Raw genomic sequence first — 17,575 nt, forward strand, 5'->3', positions numbered from 1 at the left:
GAAAATTGTAATTTTCTACGATTATGTGGTAATTTGTTGAATCGATTGAAATTATAAAATTGCGAATAAATCGTAACGAGTTGAATTAAAGTGTAAAACGAAAATGAATGTAGATAAATATTTTGTGCAACTCGTTCTGAAGAACTTATGATCAAAAGTGATAAGGTGCAACACTTTGAAAACATTAGAAGAATTTAAAAATATTATTACTATACTATATATATATTATTATATTATATAATATAATAATATGTTATATAATACATAATAATATATTATATAATATATTATTATAAATTATTATTAAAATATAATAATAATAATAATATATATTATTATTATTATATTTTCAACACACTATAATTATCGAAAGAATAATTTCATTGAATTTTTCTGCCTCACAATCGCCTTAAAATATTATATAAGCGGTGGATTCGTAATCAAAGTGTTAATAAAGCTTATGCTATCTCTTCACGTCCACGAACCGACCGAATTCGCTGAGGAAGAGCCGCGCCACTCTGTAGAGAGAACCGGCGGCCATAAATAGTGAATTTATCCGCATTCACGTTCTCACCTCGGCCGTGCGAGTTCCCCTATCCAGGCCCCATAATCGAGCTCGGTGTGCATCTGCGGGCTCGAGCATTCTCGCCGTTCTGTCCCGAACTTCGTTACGCGAAGTAATTTCCTTATCTCGTCGCTTGCACTTTCGACGGGCGTAACGAACGGCAAACACATCGACAAGGGGGCGTCTCTCGTTGAAATTTCGCAGCTTCGAAGAAATTGCATTTCACGGTGTCTAGTCAGCGGAGGAATCAGAAATTGCTCGATCGGTGTTTGCCCTGCTTTTCCGGCTTCGAGCCGGATGGCTCTCCCGTAGGCTGAAACTTCAGGCCTCTCTCTCTCTCTCTCTCTCTCTCTCTCTCTCTCTGCTCTCGGGTCAATTAACGCTCCCGGCAAATTGTCCGAAATCGAATTGTCGGCCTGGACCCTCTCGAAATGCGAGTTCGTCAGGAACTCGATCCTCCCGGCGATAATATTATGCCATAAGCAACGACGCTTTTTCTAGATAACTTTCGCTGCGGAATAGTGTTATGGTGGCGCCGTGTATAATACGGGAAAGTCGTTTCTTGCCGTACAGGTGTACAAACTTGTAAGTCAATGCCGAAAACTGAATTTATACATGGTCTATCGATCACATTGTGTACAGACAGATCTTTGTAGAAATATTTGAAAAAATATTGGAAATAGTTAATGAAATATTCTTGTTTGTACGAAATAATATTTCAAGATTTATTTGACGTCATAGAGATATTCAAAACAGTTATTTATGCTGTGGCAAAGAAAATTATTAATTGAAATAGTATTTTCTTAAGATATACTGGAAATAATTATTTGAAATTCTATTTTTCACCATTAATATTTATGAAAGAGAATAAACTTATAGAAGAAGTAAAAACGTAAAAGGAGCTCTTTTCCCTAAACGCTTAAATATATCGACTTAAAAACAAAGTGACTTATGCCACTTTCAAAATAAACGACTCAAATATCCGTTATCTCACACCTATTAGCACCCGCGTAATTACTCTATGTTAGAATTCATTGACAGTCGGTGAAATCATTTCGAAAGTAAAAATCATTGTCCCCAACACCTGTGAAATCACGACAAGAAATTTTCGCAAGTTTGTCGATCCAAAGCTCGAAGTTGCTCGAAACCCAACTGGAACGTGCAACTGAACGGCGTCCACCAAAACCGTGCGAAATTCCTTAAAACGAAAGCAAACCGAGTCGAATCTCATGTAACGCGTCGTACGCCTAAATAACAAGGAAACGGCAAGCCGATCACCCGGTATCGTATTTAATAACACGAGGAAATAATCCGCCGAAACGGGCCGAGTCGGGGACGCGTGAACGAACCGGAATGGAAAGGACGATCGGGAAAATTGTTTCCTTCTTGATCTGTGCGTTTCACGCGAAATTACGCAAGACACGGGGCTGCGAGTTAATATCGTCAGGGTAGATGGTGGACAGCTCCTTTTGGATCGCTTCCGCGATTAAGTTGTAGGACTACCGTAACGACGCTTAAATCCGGTTCGCGTACTAAAGGCCAATTAGACGCAGGCTTCTCGTTAGCGTCGCCGAGTTACTCGAGGTGTAAGCTATTATGAAGATAAAGAGCGAGCGAGCAAGAGAGCGAAAGAGCGAGCGAGCAAGAGAGAGAGAGAGAGAGAGAGAGAGAGAGAGAGAAAGAGAGAGAGAGAGAAACCACAAAGTAGGAGAGAAAAAGAGAGCGGACCGTAATAAACGTGATAATGTTGAATGGTCGTATATTTATTCAAAGTTATTATATAATAAACCGCTGTGTTCAACTCGGTTACAGCCACAGTTTTTATTGTTTCCTAGCAGAAATCGTACAATCGATGGCTACATGGACGGATTTCGATGATAGTCTCAGAGCACACATTCCAACGCGCGCTTCGCAAACACCGTTGCCGTCCATTCCTTCAAATGCCACGTGACGTCCATCCGCACGTCACGGATGAGCAGTCGAGTAGAGCAAGGGTAAAGGGCAGCGTATTTGACCGTCGCGACGCGACCGATTGCAAACGTGAGAGCATCCCCGGCAACCCTGCTGCCCTTTACCCCTACACAACCCCCAACTGCTCGTCCGTGACGTCGCTGATGGAGTCACGTGACATGCGACGGAATGCACAGCGACGGTATTTACAAAACCCAATAAATAAAGTCGCGAATCAGCTTGGTTGTTCGATGTGTTTGATCGCTTGTCAGATTAATTGCCATCTTGCGAGCGGAAAGGTGTTAGCTTCCTGCACAATTAACGGCGGCATCGCAGAATATCTGTAGTCGGAGTAGACCAAGGGACTTCTGTAAGTCTGCGGTGCAACCGTGTAGTATTCCCTGTTCGGCGAATCGTTCCCCGGCAGGGATGCGAGCTGAAGAGCCAACCCCGGTTGCTGGACGCCTAACTGCGTCAATTGCAAGTTATTCGTTGCCTCGTCGTTCCCGTAGTAAACCGTGACAACAGGATCCTGACAGGTGCACGGAGTGGAAGCTTCATTCTCGTAGTTGTTGTTAGATCGGAAACTCCCATGTTGGTGTAAATGTATTGTCTTGGCCTTGTGATGGTGAGAACCTACTATCTCGCCGTTTCCACTCGGTTCTGAGCTTTTGGCTTGCTGGCTTACCTGGGTGATAGAATGTTCGTTGCTTAAAATTGGTTGACAGTGAGGATGGAGAGTCAGAGCGAGAGGAAGAAAGTATTTGAAATGGGAAGCAACGTTTTGTTAAATTGATACTATTGATAAGAAGATTGTGGCTCTTCGGGTAATGCTGTGAATTCGCCCTGATTCGTGCTCAGATTGCGCACAGAAATGGACAATTTGGGAGGACGAGATACGATTATTCGAGCCTTTCGGCTCATTTTTATAGTGGATTGTGCAGATTTTTTAACACTGAATCTACCGAACTTTAAAAGTAACTATCGTGTATTTCTTTATGACGAGGAACCATTCGCCAATTTCATTAAAGTCTCTATATCGATTAAGAAATTTCTTCAATCATTCTTCATGCAGGAGTCTTCTTAATTTCAGCAATTTTAATCCTTAACTACTATTGTCAACTATTGTCAATCGAATTGTCCAAGTGAAACTCCTTCGTTATTGACGTGATGCGATTATTCGAGCCTTCCGGCTCATTTTTATAGTGGATTGTGCAGATTTTTTAACACTGAATCTACCGAACTTTAAAAGTAACTATCGTGTATTTCTTTATGACGAGGAACCATTCGCCAATTTCATTAAAGTCTCTATATCGATTAAGAAATTTCTTCAATCATTCTTCATGCAGGAGTCTTCTTAATTTCAGCAATTTTAATCCTTAACTACTATTGTCAACTATTGTCAATCGAATTGTCCAAGTGAAACTCCTTCGTTATTGACGTGATGCGATTATTCGAGCCTTTCGGCTCATTTTTATAGTGGATTGTGCAGATTTTTTAACACTGAATCTACCGAACTTTAAAAGTAACTATCGTGTATTTCTTTATGACGAGGAACCATTCGCCAATTTCATTAAAGTCTCTATATCGATTAAGAAATTTCTTCAATCATTCTTCATGCAGGAGTCTTCATAATTTCAGCAATTTTAACCCTTAACTACTATTGTCAACTATTGTCAATCGAATTGTCCAAGTTAAACCATTAATTGATTTGAGCATGAATTCATACCAAATCCATTATTGACGTCCAGAATAAGAACAATTGATTTTGATTTTTGATTTACTACGTTTATGTCAATAATATAATATATATATATATATATATATATATATATATAGTTATATAATATATAATAATATATAATAATATATAGTTATATAATATATAATAATATATAATAATATATAGTTATTATATTATTGACATAAACGTAGTAAATCAAAAATCAAAATCAATTGTCCTTATTCTGGTATCAATTCATGCTCAAATCAATTTATATATAATATAACATAATATAATAACTATAATTAAATTCTCCCTAATTTTCCTTCAGTTTTTAATCAAAAAAATGGACAATTTGGGAAGAAGAAATACGATTATTTGAGTCTCGCACCTCATTTTTATAATTGTTGACGATCGGAAACTATAAAAACGTGCCGCAAGGTTGGAATAATCACACTTCCTCTTCCCAAATTACCCACTTTCGTTTCCAAGCTGAGCGTCAATTAGTGCAAATTTATTGTAAAACTCTTTCCGTAATTCTAAGACTTTAGTACCGGAAGACTGTTAATTGGCTTTTTTCTATGTCGTTTTCAATTTTAATACATATTTTTTGGTTTGTATTTTTCTCAGGCGTGAACACATGAAATCGACAGTCGAACAAGAATTTGTCCACGTAATAGATAAGAAGCACAAATGATCTTTCCCTTCTAGAAAATTACGAAGAACAAGAAACTCTAATAATATCGTAACCATAAAAGAAGTCGTAATTCTCGGTGCTGTTGAACAGAAGTGCTGCTTTATGGATGGCTAGTAAGTCGATTAAAAGGAAGTACTCACTATATGGTTTTTCGATTTTTCATAGTCGATCCTCTCCGCGTCGGTCATCGGTCTAGGGTCAGGATAATTTCTCTGTTGATTTTGCACATCGTACTGCGCCGTTCTCCATGGCGAATGGTTTAACACTACCATCGACGAAGGTAAAGCATTCGATACATATTCAGGTTTTATTTCACGAAGTGTGCTCGCCATCGTTGTTGCGGCTTGGTTTTGCGGTGTTATTGCTGGTTCGTGTGTCGCGGCTCGGGTATTTATTTGGCTCGGTAGCGTCGGCTCTTGGTTGACGATCTGCTGATAGGAGCTGGAGGATGGCATTGCGAACTGGTATTGATTCTGTGCAGGATACATGCTCAATGGATTCAGGCCTAACAGAGTTGAGTCGGACATTGCTTGATCGTTTTTACTTTGACGGACCTCCACGCGATTCTCTGTCGAGCAGAATGAACTTCATTACAGGGACCAGTCTTTGCTTCCCGTTGTTAGAAAAGTACTAGACATTGCTTGGACAGTTACTTGTCTGCGTTACACTAATCCTGGAAAAAAGTATTCGAACACCGTTTAAAACGCAATAACTTTTCTCGAAACTGGACAAAATGACTTCATTTTTGTTGAAATCTGTGGCGTCGCATCCCTCTTCCTGAGCGCGGCCGCTAGCAATAAAACAAGTACCGTTCCCAATCCTCAAAATTCCCTAAAAATCACGCACCCCTAATAAAACAATTCTCCTCACATCTGCACACCTCGACCCGCACGGGACTTTCCCAACTTTCTCCTTTCCTACGAAAATCCATCTATTCCTTTCTTCTCTTCCACTATAAAAGAGACAAACGCGCAACTCCAAAAGCTCAGTCTGTCCTAAGTTGCTAGTCCTACGACACCACGCTAGTCGCGCCCGCGCTCATCGATAGCAATTCAATAAACTGCATTAATAGTAACCTTAAACACGATCTCCGATTCGCTAACCTTCCCTTCAGTGCTAAAAATCTTAAAGGGAGAAAATGACTAAAAAAATACTTTCGTTTTGCTGTTACTTGGAATGAGAAGAAAAATAAAAGATCCTTGTTTTTAACTTCTTTTTATCTGAACCTAGAACGGAAATTTGAACGTATGTCACATGAAAATGTTCTTTTTCCGTTTTAATAATTTTAATAAGTTGCACATAATACGAAAATATTCTCCAGTTCTTTCCATGTCTTTACAATTTTGTTCTTCGTGTAACTTGAAATATAAATGATAAGATTCATTATAAATGTTGTTCATATAATATTTTCTAGAATTCAGAGTCGTATTATTATTTAATTTAAATTTCTTATTCAAACTTTCATTTAATATTAAAAATTAATCTCTACTTCAACATTCGTATAAAAACTATTTAAATTTTTATAATAATTCATAAACTTTATTTATAAAAAGATTTGTAACTAATTTTTTATCCACTATTAAAATAGCATAAATATATTTACTCCAACAAACTAATTAAATCATATAACTAACAAATTTCACATAATCTAATCAAATAAATCTAAATAAAATAAGTTATAATATTTTAATCATAATACTAATCAATAATAATTCAATTATTATTCATAATAAACTAACCATAACTTTATATATTAAAATTTAATTCAATTATTAGCCGTATCATAATAGTATTCATAATATTAGAAATGCACAATGCAACTTGTTACCAAATACATAATCATTAAGTAGATCGCAGATTTTATGCGTTTATAACGGAAATCGTGTGTACTTATAACGGTAAACAAGTAATTCATTGTTCTCAACTATAATTAAGTCTGTTAGAAATAACTTTCTATTTGGCTCGAATTTCTCGCAATTGATGCAGAAAAATTTTCATTTGCATAAAGATCCGCGGTCTAGTGATAAGTAGACTGTGACTCTTTATGCATGTGCAACATGTTCACAAGCTTGTAAGATTCAAAGTTAACCGAAATGTGATACGGTTACGTTTTATTTTTCACGCATCAAATTTGCCAGTGAAGGGAACAAAATTCTTGCGAACGAATTCTTGTATTTATACGTGCATATAAATGTTCGTACCTTTTTCGTCGGAATTCAACAAATCAACGACCATCCCATTGTCTCCGTTTAGGGTCGACTTCGTGGCCACAGCCACGCGTTTTTCTCGTTGTCCGCTGGCTCGCCCACTAGCGGATCTTCTGAATCTTCGATGTGCTGGCTGAGAAAAGCTCCGTTAATAACACTATGATAATCTTATTATTTATATTTATATATATTATATAATTATATTATTATTATTATTATTATTATTATTATACAATTATATTATTATATATAATAATTATGTATATTTATATATATTATATATATTTTGTAACAATTCTTTTAAAATCAATGATCAGCAGTTGAGAATTTCTTAACGATTCGTTTCACATAGTCGGAAAGTTTCTTCTGAAATTATTCTCTAATAGAAAATTGTCGACTGTCTTTTGGATACAGTTCAGTCGTTAAAATGCCTATCAACAAGCTGTCGATAAATAAATAAATTCGACTATTTTCTTTCTTCGATATTAGGGACGAAGAACTTATTCTCAGAAAAATGTCGAGAAGTAATATTCATTATTTCTTCAGGCTCGCGCACAGTCCATTGCACGAATTCATAATGTCGGATAGGCGACCGTGTTCTTGGGCTCCCAACCTTCCTTTAATTTGCATTTTAATATCGAGCAAGTCCTGTAGTAAAATAGCTCCAACACAAATTTAATAAACTTGACTATTACTCGTTCCTTTGAAATCGAAACGAGAAACCGTCTTCCTGGTTTTTAATTTTAGTTTGAAGTGACTTGCAATGAACTTCGAGGCTTTCTTCTATTAACACGGAAATAGGTAGACGTACACGATTGTGAGAGTAATCGACGAGCAAAGAATTACGATAATAAATGTTGTGTAGATGAGAATTTCTAATAAAAATGTTCTTCAACACTTTACTTCTTCTTCCGAGCTCAATTGAATGAATTCTGTTGAACGTTCTATTGAAAATATTAGATGTATCCATTCCGTGATTAAATAACATTTCGTTATAAACTAAAAAAACGCTTGTCGAATGAAAATGGCTATAATTGTTACCATCCTACAACGACTACCATACGACTGCTATTTTTCGTGCGTCACAAATTCTTATGCCCAACTTTTATTATACAGGGTGTCCCAGGTTTTAATGTTCAAACTTTGTCAGTGTATTGGCACAAAGTAAGAAAAGTAAATGAATAATTATTAAATTCATTTTATTTTAATTAATTATATCTTAATTAAATTTAAGATACCTTCATATTTAACAATAATTAAAACTTTGGTTTTAATTATATATATAATAAATATAATAATTTAATTTTATATATATATATATAATAATTAAAACTTTGATTTCAATTATTGTTAAATATGAAAGTGTCTTAAATTTAATTAAGATATAATTAATTAAAATAAAATAAATTTAATAATTATTTAATAAATATAATAAAATGTAATTTAAATATAACAATAAAGAAATATTGATTAAATCAGTAGAATTTATTGGATGAATATTTATTTAAGTTTAAAATAGGTGTAAATAATAAGATTAAGATTGATATAAAAAAAAATAATTCAATTACTCCCCCAAATATATTTGGAATTACACGAAGAATTGTATAAGTAAACATAGGTCATATAGATTATAACAAAAATTCAGAATAGGAATAGTAATCAACTAAAAAAAAAAATTAAAAAAAAATCTTCGATCGATGTCAATCATGTATTGTCAACAACGGTTATTAATACATTTCGAAATGTATTAATAAACACAGCTTACATAAACACACGGCATGTGCTGATCTATTCAAGCCAATGCTCGCAGTAACAGCAAGTTGATTACTATTCCTATTCTGAATTTTTGTTATAACTTCTTAATAAAGCTCTATACGACCTATGTTTACATAACATTTTTTTCTTACTTCGTGCCATAGAATACACTAACAAAGTTCGAACATTAAAACCTGGGACACCCTGTAGAGTTACACAGAAACGAATCTCACATATTGTTTCCTAACAGCAAGATAAAATGCCATGAGTGCATGGAATTCGGTGTCTAACTATCGTGAAAATGTCATATAAATGGTCCCAGTGCTCACCAAAGGAATGAGGGGTGCATGCGTGCGAGGAATTCCAAAACCACTCAGTCCCGCATGATGGAGGCGTCTGTGTAGTGCTCCCGATAAATCGTGACCTTGATGATGCCCTAATCCAACAAGCGATTGGTCCAAATGTCCATAGACCGGGTGAAGCTCCAGATGATATCCAGGATTGTGGTAGCGGAACGGTCCGTAGCCTGGAATTGGGACGTGTGGAAGCGCCGAAAGGGGTGGCACTATCTGTTGCGGAAGCAACGGCATTTGCGGTTGACCGTAGCCAGGTTGCACCAGAACATCGGCAACAGCGTTACCGATTAAAAGACCAGCAACTGAAATCTGTTAAATTTTTTTTAATAAAATGTTTGCCCTAAAATATAATCGAAAAATGTATTAATCCTTTGCACTCGAAGAAGAGTGCAGAAGAATCGTAATTCTGGAATTAGATTGGTTTTGTTTAATCTTACTTAATTGATTTTAAGTCTATTTTAATTCGTTTTGTTTAAGTCTAATTTAATTAGTCCTGTGTGTTTAAGCCTATTTTAATTGGAGTTGCTTCAGTCTAATCTAATTAAAATTAAATCTATTATATAATAATATAATATAATAATATTATATAATAATATAATATAATAATATTATATAATAATATAATATAATAATATTATATAATAATATAATATAATATAATATAATATATAATAATATAATATAATATAATATATAATATTATATAATATAATCTATTATATATTTAGTCATACCATGCTGTAGTTTTTAATAAATGAAAGTTATAATCTCCTTCAATATTGAATTGAAATATAAACATTATAGTACCTGTATACTAATATTTTATACCCTATATTATATACCCTACCCCTAAATATTAGTAATAAAATATTAGTACCCGATTTTAAATAGCAACTTTAATTGCATAGGATGAATTTGAAACCACTAAAAATGACTCTATCGTTCAAAAGAATTTTTACTTATATTTATATTAATATGTAATTTTTAGCGATTATTATTATATTATAGCGAGCCTCAAGATCATCATTCGAGTGTAAAGGATTAAATTTTCATTTTATTATGGAATTGTCAATGCGCCAAGCACGGAATACTTACTAATAACAACTGCAACATGTTGTCAATGACGCTTCGATCGAAACTACGAGTCGCAGCTCCGACGACATATAAATAAATCCTCGGCGTTGCTGACACCACAAATTTAGAAATTCCTCATAACACACACATTTATTGAAATACTGTACTTCCGACGTGTGGCAACTGGCACCTTCGCGGAATTGATATCTGTTTCCGTATTGCCTCAGAAAAATTCAATGAGTTTCCTTGTTCGTTTAAAGCATTATGATGTCTCGGAATTGATCTTTAATATTGACATTTTACATCGCTTAAGTTTTCTCCTATAGGAGGAAATAGTTGGCTCATCTTTTTGGGATTTCAATGTACATATTTCGGCGCATGAGATAAAATTCATGAGAGCACATAGACGCGCGTTGTATAATAATAACGTTTATGGAAATCCGTCTGGCTCCGAATTCAGGGAACTTTTCCGACCCATCCATGCAGTGCTGGACCCAAACGACATAGAAATTGTATTCTTGGCCAACGTATGAATAATTTCCGGCAACATGCCCCAGCCTGCTGAAAACTCCTTTCCAATGTTATATTAAGGTGCGTTTTGTAACGATACTTGATATCACGTTATGCATTAAAATTTTAGAAAATCGATCAGGTGAAATTGTGCTATAGTGTGGTTTTTCTAAAATTCGCCCCCTATAAAAATCTCCCCTTCGAGAGATTCCCCTTGAACGGGAGAAATAATTTTTAACTATATTCTTGATTAGCGATTTTGACTTTGTAAACAAATTTGCTAAAAATGTGAACAATTGCGTTAGTAAAAAGTCATTAGAGTGTTCAGAAACAAATATTGGAAATTGGATCCTAATGACAATACAAGACCCACACAAATTATTCAAATAAAAAAATATATATATATATATATATATATATATATATATATATATATATATATATATATATATAAATATATTATATTATATATACATACATACAAGTAACGAAGGACAAATCGGAGATCAGAAAACCGATCATTACTCGTGCCAGAGCGGTGCGAACGGACTGGAATCATTGGCATTGGCTTTGCAATTAAATTGGTCAAGTGGCAGAAATTTGTGACCAATTTATCGAGCCGGTTGTAATTATTTGCAATAGTAGTTCAGTAGGAGAACAACATCCGAATCTCATTTCGCGCGACAATCAGGGCATGTCAGCAGGGCCGGCGGCCTCGAAGTGCAACGAACTTGGAAAATCAAGGATTTCGCGCATTCCGTACGCGCATACCATTATTTGGTTTCGCAATACGGCGGCTCGTTCGAACAGTAATTCCAGTGAATCAAATTGCACCGCGTTGTTGATCGTAAGATTTATCACTCGACTTGACTGCAACGAGAGAGAAAAAACGGTTCTAGCGTTGACTATATCGCATTCTCTATGCGCCGGTCCGTAGAAATAATAATTTGTTATGTTTATGGAATATGCAGTATGCCGGGGCATGCGATTACTGGCAGAGGTGGCGTGAACGTTTTTCACGACCGTGTTTTGAAAGTTTCGTACACGTAGATTAGATTGTGCATCGCTTTACGACAGGTTGTGCATAGTAGAATAAGAGAAATTCGAGACAAATTGGTTCACTTTCACAGCAGTTATTAAATTTGATCTATCTGAATCATTACTGCGGGATTATGTCGTTCTAAAATCACATTCAGCGATTCGAGTGTGAGCGAAACGGCCTATTAATTTATTAATGAATAGAATATTGCGTAAAGAAGCAATCTTGTATACAGCACTTTTTCATGCAGTAATCGAGATGCTCTGTTTCCTTTGTTTTCTAGAGGGTAGTCCAGTATTGTGCAATGAAACCGATTTTATCTTTTTCATGTTACAACTGTAGGGCAGAAGTAGAATAATCTATATTTAATGTTAAATACGTAGCTAGTGTGTAAACTTCATTCTATTGGTAATATTATTATTTAATTGATTAATGTATTTGATTGTTGTATACGTTATAACTAGATTGTGTAAGTAGTAATGCAATAATGCAAATCCTTGTGAACAGTTGGCAACTCATAAATCTCTGAAATCCACAGTCTAATTCGAATCGTTTGCGATGATTTAAACCTAATCCATTGATAAATGGTATTTTTTTTTAGAAAGTCGTACTCGCAATTACAGTACGTATTTTTCAGCTTTTTCCCTCGTCCCCTACATATTGTTTGCCCTTTTTCTTTATGCCATAAGCTCGTCATGGTATCCTAAAGTCTCTCGTAATATGACTTGATATGACTGGCGGAATTTTTATGTATAATTGAAAATATGAAATTTCTTTAGTTTCTTTTGAACATTTTCATTTTATAGTCTTAAGTCGTGCATCTAGCAGTATTTGAGTAAATTTTAACAAAATCTTTAGACAAATTGCTATGCGATATGTCATAGGCGGAATGAACAGGGTGCCATTGCAGGGGTGCAGGGATCGAAACGATTGTAGAATTTTGTTACTAGGAAAATTTTGTTAAAGGAAATAATAGATTTTTCATAAATTTAGTAATATTTATTGTACAATATAATTTCCGTCGTTACTTATGACCTCTTGCCAGCGTGATGGCAATTTGTGAGCAACATTTTTCAAAAATATATGTCTCAAATGAATATGTGCATATCTATTGAAATTTGCAATGACATTATCAGACAGAACTTTCCGGTAGACCTAATATTTACTTCGTTCCAGTACAAATGGAATTTACAAGTACTATATTTAATAGAAACAAATGTCTAGTTCATCTATATCAAAAAAGTTCTCAATCATCGTGACGAATATCGAATATTCTCCAATTAATTTATCTATTTAAAATATTTAGATAATTCGCAGTTCAATGCTTGTTTGCGTGTTTCTCGCGCGAAACCTTTTCTGATAAACGATCTAGGATAACTAGTTTCCATCGAACTTACATCGAATGGATTCTAAAATATCTTTTCTCGCGACATTTTTTTTAAACAAGCTCATTTTTTGTTATTAGATCATATTTACTTCGTTCCAGTACAAATGGAATTTACAAGTACTATTTTTAATGGAAACAAATGTCTAGTTCATCAATATCAAAAAAGTTCTCAATCATCGTGACGAATACCGAATACTCTCCAATTAATTTATCTATTTAAAGTATTTAGATAATTCGCAGTTCAATGCTTGTTTGTGTTTCTCGCGCGAAACCTTTTCTGATAAACGATCTAGGATAAGTAATTTCCATCGAATGGATTATATACTAATTATATAGACTAATAAATAATAGACTAATTATATCGAATGGATTCTAAAATATCTTTTCTCGCGACACTTTTTTTAAACAAGCTCGTTGCAGTAATTTTGCTTACCATAAAAATTCTATAGAAACATATACGAGCATATAAGCTCAATAACCCTCATACATTTCTCGGAGTATAAATCAACGCAGTCTCTATTTTAGTACATTGTAACATGTTTCGTTCGTTTCATGTCGTAAGATGTATTTCTTCGAAATGTGACGTAGGATAGTAGAGCCAATTACTGTGCGATGACCAATTGCTGCGCCTTCGGTTTGTTTTCCGGCCTAATTAACTTTATACTTAACGGATAAGACACATTAAATTTTTGTATTCAGAAGTAAACCACATAAAAGAGTAAACAAATTTTGTGTTCGAAAATAAACAAAATAAAAGAATAACAAAATTTAACATATTTTATCCGACAAACATAAAGTCAATTATGCCCAAAAACACAACAATTGGTCACCGCACAGTAACCAGCTCCACTACCTTGAACGAAGCATTATCCTAGCATCCTCGATAAATCCATCTCCGAGAGACGTTCGGGTCCAAAAAGTGAGAGATAACTTATTTCGATCCCTGTTAAAAAGTACGTCGAATTTGACAAGATCGACGGGCGCGACAGATCCCCCGGCGACGTTCTAAAAAAAGGAAAAGAAAACGAACGAAAAGATACGAAAGACTCGGAACACGAACCGCGTGCAGCGTTCGGTTCGTAGATCTGCGGACCGGTATTGCACGATAGAGGTGACGCGTTCTGACGGCATGTCAGAAGAGGCATCGATCTCTCAGTTTGCCTCTCCCCCCTTCCCCCATCATTGAAATTCCATGAAACCCGTCACGTCCTCCGGAGAAGGTCGAGGCTGTAATTCTCTGCTCTGGAAACTGTCCAGGTTGCGTATTCGGTACGTGATGCCGGCGGCGCATCTGACGCTGCGCGAGGAGGATGTGGTACGACTAACCTTGGAGTTCCTCCACAGCCGCGACCTTCACATCTCGCAGCTCTCGTTGGAGCGAGAGACCGGCGTCATAAACGGTCAGTACAGCGACGATGTCCTCTTCCTTCGTCAGCTGATCCTCGACGGGCAATGGGACGACGTGCTGGAGTTCATCCAGCCGTTGGAGGCGTTGCCGGACTTCGACATGCGGAAGTTCACCTACTCGATCCTACGGCACAAGTACGTCGAGCTGTTGTGCATCAAGTCCGAGGCGAACGTGATCGCGGCGGGCACGAACGGCAGCATGGACAACGCGGTCGAGGAGGTGGTCAAGGTGCTCAGCGACCTCGAGAAGGTCGCGCCCTCCAAGGAGGAGTACAGCAGCCTGTGCCTGCTGCTGACGTTGCCCCGGCTCACCGACCACCTGCAGTACAAGGACTGGAATCCCAGCAACGCGAGAGTCCAGTGCTTCCGCGAGGTGCACCCCTTGGTCGAGAAGTTCCTTCCCGGCGACAGAAAGAGCTCGGACCCGGCGCACCCGGTCACCTCGGCGAAGAACGACCGGCTGATACAGCTGATCATCAAAGGGATTCTGTACGAGTCCTGCGTTAATTACTGCCAGGCCAAAGCTACCGGCTCGAAGGAGAGCGAGCAGGTAAGTCGTTAACCGACTGATATTTCATCAACGTCGACGATTCGACCAGGCCGGTGCGTTTCCGGGTATTAATCAGGAGGATCCGCGAGGAACTTGATTCCCAACGTTTCGCTGGTTAACTGTTCGCTTAATCGCATCGCTCGGCGCACTCGTCTCTGATTTACGACCCTCTGGCCCCTATCTGTTAGCTTTCATTAGTTAATTCGTCACAAACGAAGCGGTAGTGTGTTCTAGGTAGATTTCAGAGTTATAGCTAGACGACCGGACCGTGTTCCGAGACACGCGATTAGAAGTTCGCTTCTATAGGAAGTTCATCGGTCTAATTACAGGTGGAGATGAACTTCTCCAGACTGCTGGACGGCTCCGTAGGCTTCAGCGACTCCGACCTGAGCCTGCTTTCCTGGCTGCAAAGTATACCGCCGGAAACGTTCGCCGTGCCGTTCGCCCAGCGAACGTTGAACGTGGACGTGGAACGGCTCGAGAGACCCTCCTTGGAGACCTCGTGGACCGAGCACATGCTGATCACCCCTATAAAGCCGAAGACGTTCCCGCATAGCGCGATGCCGTTCACCAGGCCGAGATCCGCTGCCGACATGATGTCGCGCAGCTTAGTGCCCGCTTTAGAGGCTGGTCTCGGACCGAGGAGTCCCGGACCTAAAAATACACCGATACCGTCTGCCGCGCTAATGGCGTTGTCCACCGGCGATATAAATCCCATGTCGAGGTCCTCGTTCGCGAGCTTTCACCTAACCGGTTTCAAGAACAACAAGCTGATGAACACCAGCGTGGACAGGCTGTTCGAGAACGAGGGTGACGTCTTCCTTAGCTCCAGCTACGCCGAATTCCAACAGTTGCCTTCGATACAAGAAACAACGAACAACAACAGCCAACCGAAGGCACCGCCTAGGACGAGGGGACAGTCCAAGAGTCCAGATGGTGAGCTTTTTGGAAACAAGCATGAAAATACTTTCATTTATGAAACTGAAGGTTGTAAGTTGAAATCATAGGGGGTGGGTATTTGAATTCGTTCGCGTTCTAAATATTCCAGTAAGTACAATTTAATTCGGTCGAGTATAAAAAGGGGATAAAATATATATCGGGGATAATAAGATAATAAGATATCGGGGATAAAAAAAAAGATAGCAGATCTTATTTTTTTTTGCTCATTTGGTTACTACATATGAGCCGTTTATTTTGAAAGTGGCATAAGTCACTTTTTCAAAAAAATCGAGTTAATGGTAACACTAATTACAATTGAACGGTATCTTTTCATTTAAAAAAAAAAAAGTGACTTATGCAACTTTCGAAATAAACGGCTCATATATGTAATTTATTCAACAATTTTAGTAAATCACTGTCCTTTCAAAACATCACTTCAGTAAAATACGTCGGACAAAATTAATATACGTCAGTCATTTTTCTAAACTATTTATTTTGAAAGTGGCTTAAGTCACTTTACCGTAATGAAAAGTGGTGATTTTTTCATGTTTATACGAAATTATTTATACTGAGAAAAATATCAGTATCCTGAGATAACAAATACAAGTAAATCTTCTCGAAAGTTAGCATCCATATTTTTAAACGTGTTGAAACGCAAACCCTTAAATATATTCTAATATATTGACATCTTTGGACATGTCTGTGCGTACGATGTACCGAACATCTAATCGTCTGATCTAAACACAGATTTTACCACGTTCACTATTCCCTTTTGTAACAATGCAGTTTCGTTGTTACAGGTATTAAAACGGATCCCTCAGCGACCTCCACGCCCGAGCGTAGAATCGCTGGCAGGGAATCGCCTGCCCCATCGACAGCCAGGAGTTCCAGAAGGGACTCTCTAGCCGAAAAGCCAACGGGAATAGCCGCGAAAATCACGGACCCCACCACAGTCCCTGTTCGAACCTCCCTGGGCGGTGATCACCTCGAACAGAGTTACAACGGCGAACTGTTCAAAGAGTATCAGAAACAGAAGCAGAAGTTGCAGGAGAAGTTCCAACAAAGGGAAAGGGAGTGGAACGACCTGGTCAGGCAATTATCGGCTCCAATTTCCCCGCAGGTGGTTGATAATAGACTTCAAGGTGACGGGTAAGTAAACATTGCATTACACTTTAAGCCACTTTATCGACGCTGCTGCGACGGTGATTAGTCCTGGATCGTCCAGGGAGTGGCTTCCCCGGTCTAGAACTATTGGGTTGGCAACTAAGTAATTGCCGATTTGTTCAATGAAATAAAAAATTCTTTTTACTTGGAATGAAGTTTAATCTGTAATGTATTTTCCATTTTGTTCGATGACCTTTTGCCGTCTCTCCGACAACTTGAAAATTCCATGCTCGTAGAAAGTCTGATCCTTTT

At 37.3% G+C, this 17,575-nt stretch overlaps 2 protein-coding genes across 4 annotated transcripts in view; one reads left to right on the forward strand and one right to left on the reverse strand.

The window, feature by feature from the left end:
- LOC117219082 (WD repeat-containing protein 47) overlaps window positions 1–17,575 on the forward strand; it is a 186,841-nt gene that overhangs the window by 41,557 nt on the left and 127,709 nt on the right. For all 3 annotated transcript variants that reach the window (XM_076522912.1, XM_076522918.1, XM_076522927.1), the window contains exons 2-4: window positions 14,521–15,220; window positions 15,550–16,156; window positions 16,960–17,308. In XM_076522912.1, the coding sequence (XP_076379027.1) occupies window positions 14,521–15,220; window positions 15,550–16,156; window positions 16,960–17,308 (1,656 nt within the window). The remainder of the gene's footprint in view (window positions 1–14,520; window positions 15,221–15,549; window positions 16,157–16,959; window positions 17,309–17,575) is intronic.
- Window positions 2,308–10,454, reverse strand: LOC117219074 (uncharacterized). The gene is made up of 5 exons (XM_033467968.2): window positions 10,349–10,454; window positions 9,227–9,562; window positions 7,137–7,275; window positions 5,076–5,503; window positions 2,308–3,203 (listed from the first exon to the last, which is right to left on the reverse strand). Exons 1-5 carry the CDS (start codon window positions 10,364–10,366, stop codon window positions 2,784–2,786), a joined length of 1,341 nt encoding a protein of 446 aa, XP_033323859.2. The 5' UTR covers window positions 10,367–10,454; the 3' UTR covers window positions 2,308–2,783.

This window comes from Megalopta genalis, chromosome 1 (genome assembly GCF_051020955.1).
Source record: "Megalopta genalis isolate 19385.01 chromosome 1, iyMegGena1_principal, whole genome shotgun sequence".
Taxonomy (NCBI): Eukaryota; Metazoa; Arthropoda; class Insecta; order Hymenoptera; family Halictidae; genus Megalopta; species Megalopta genalis.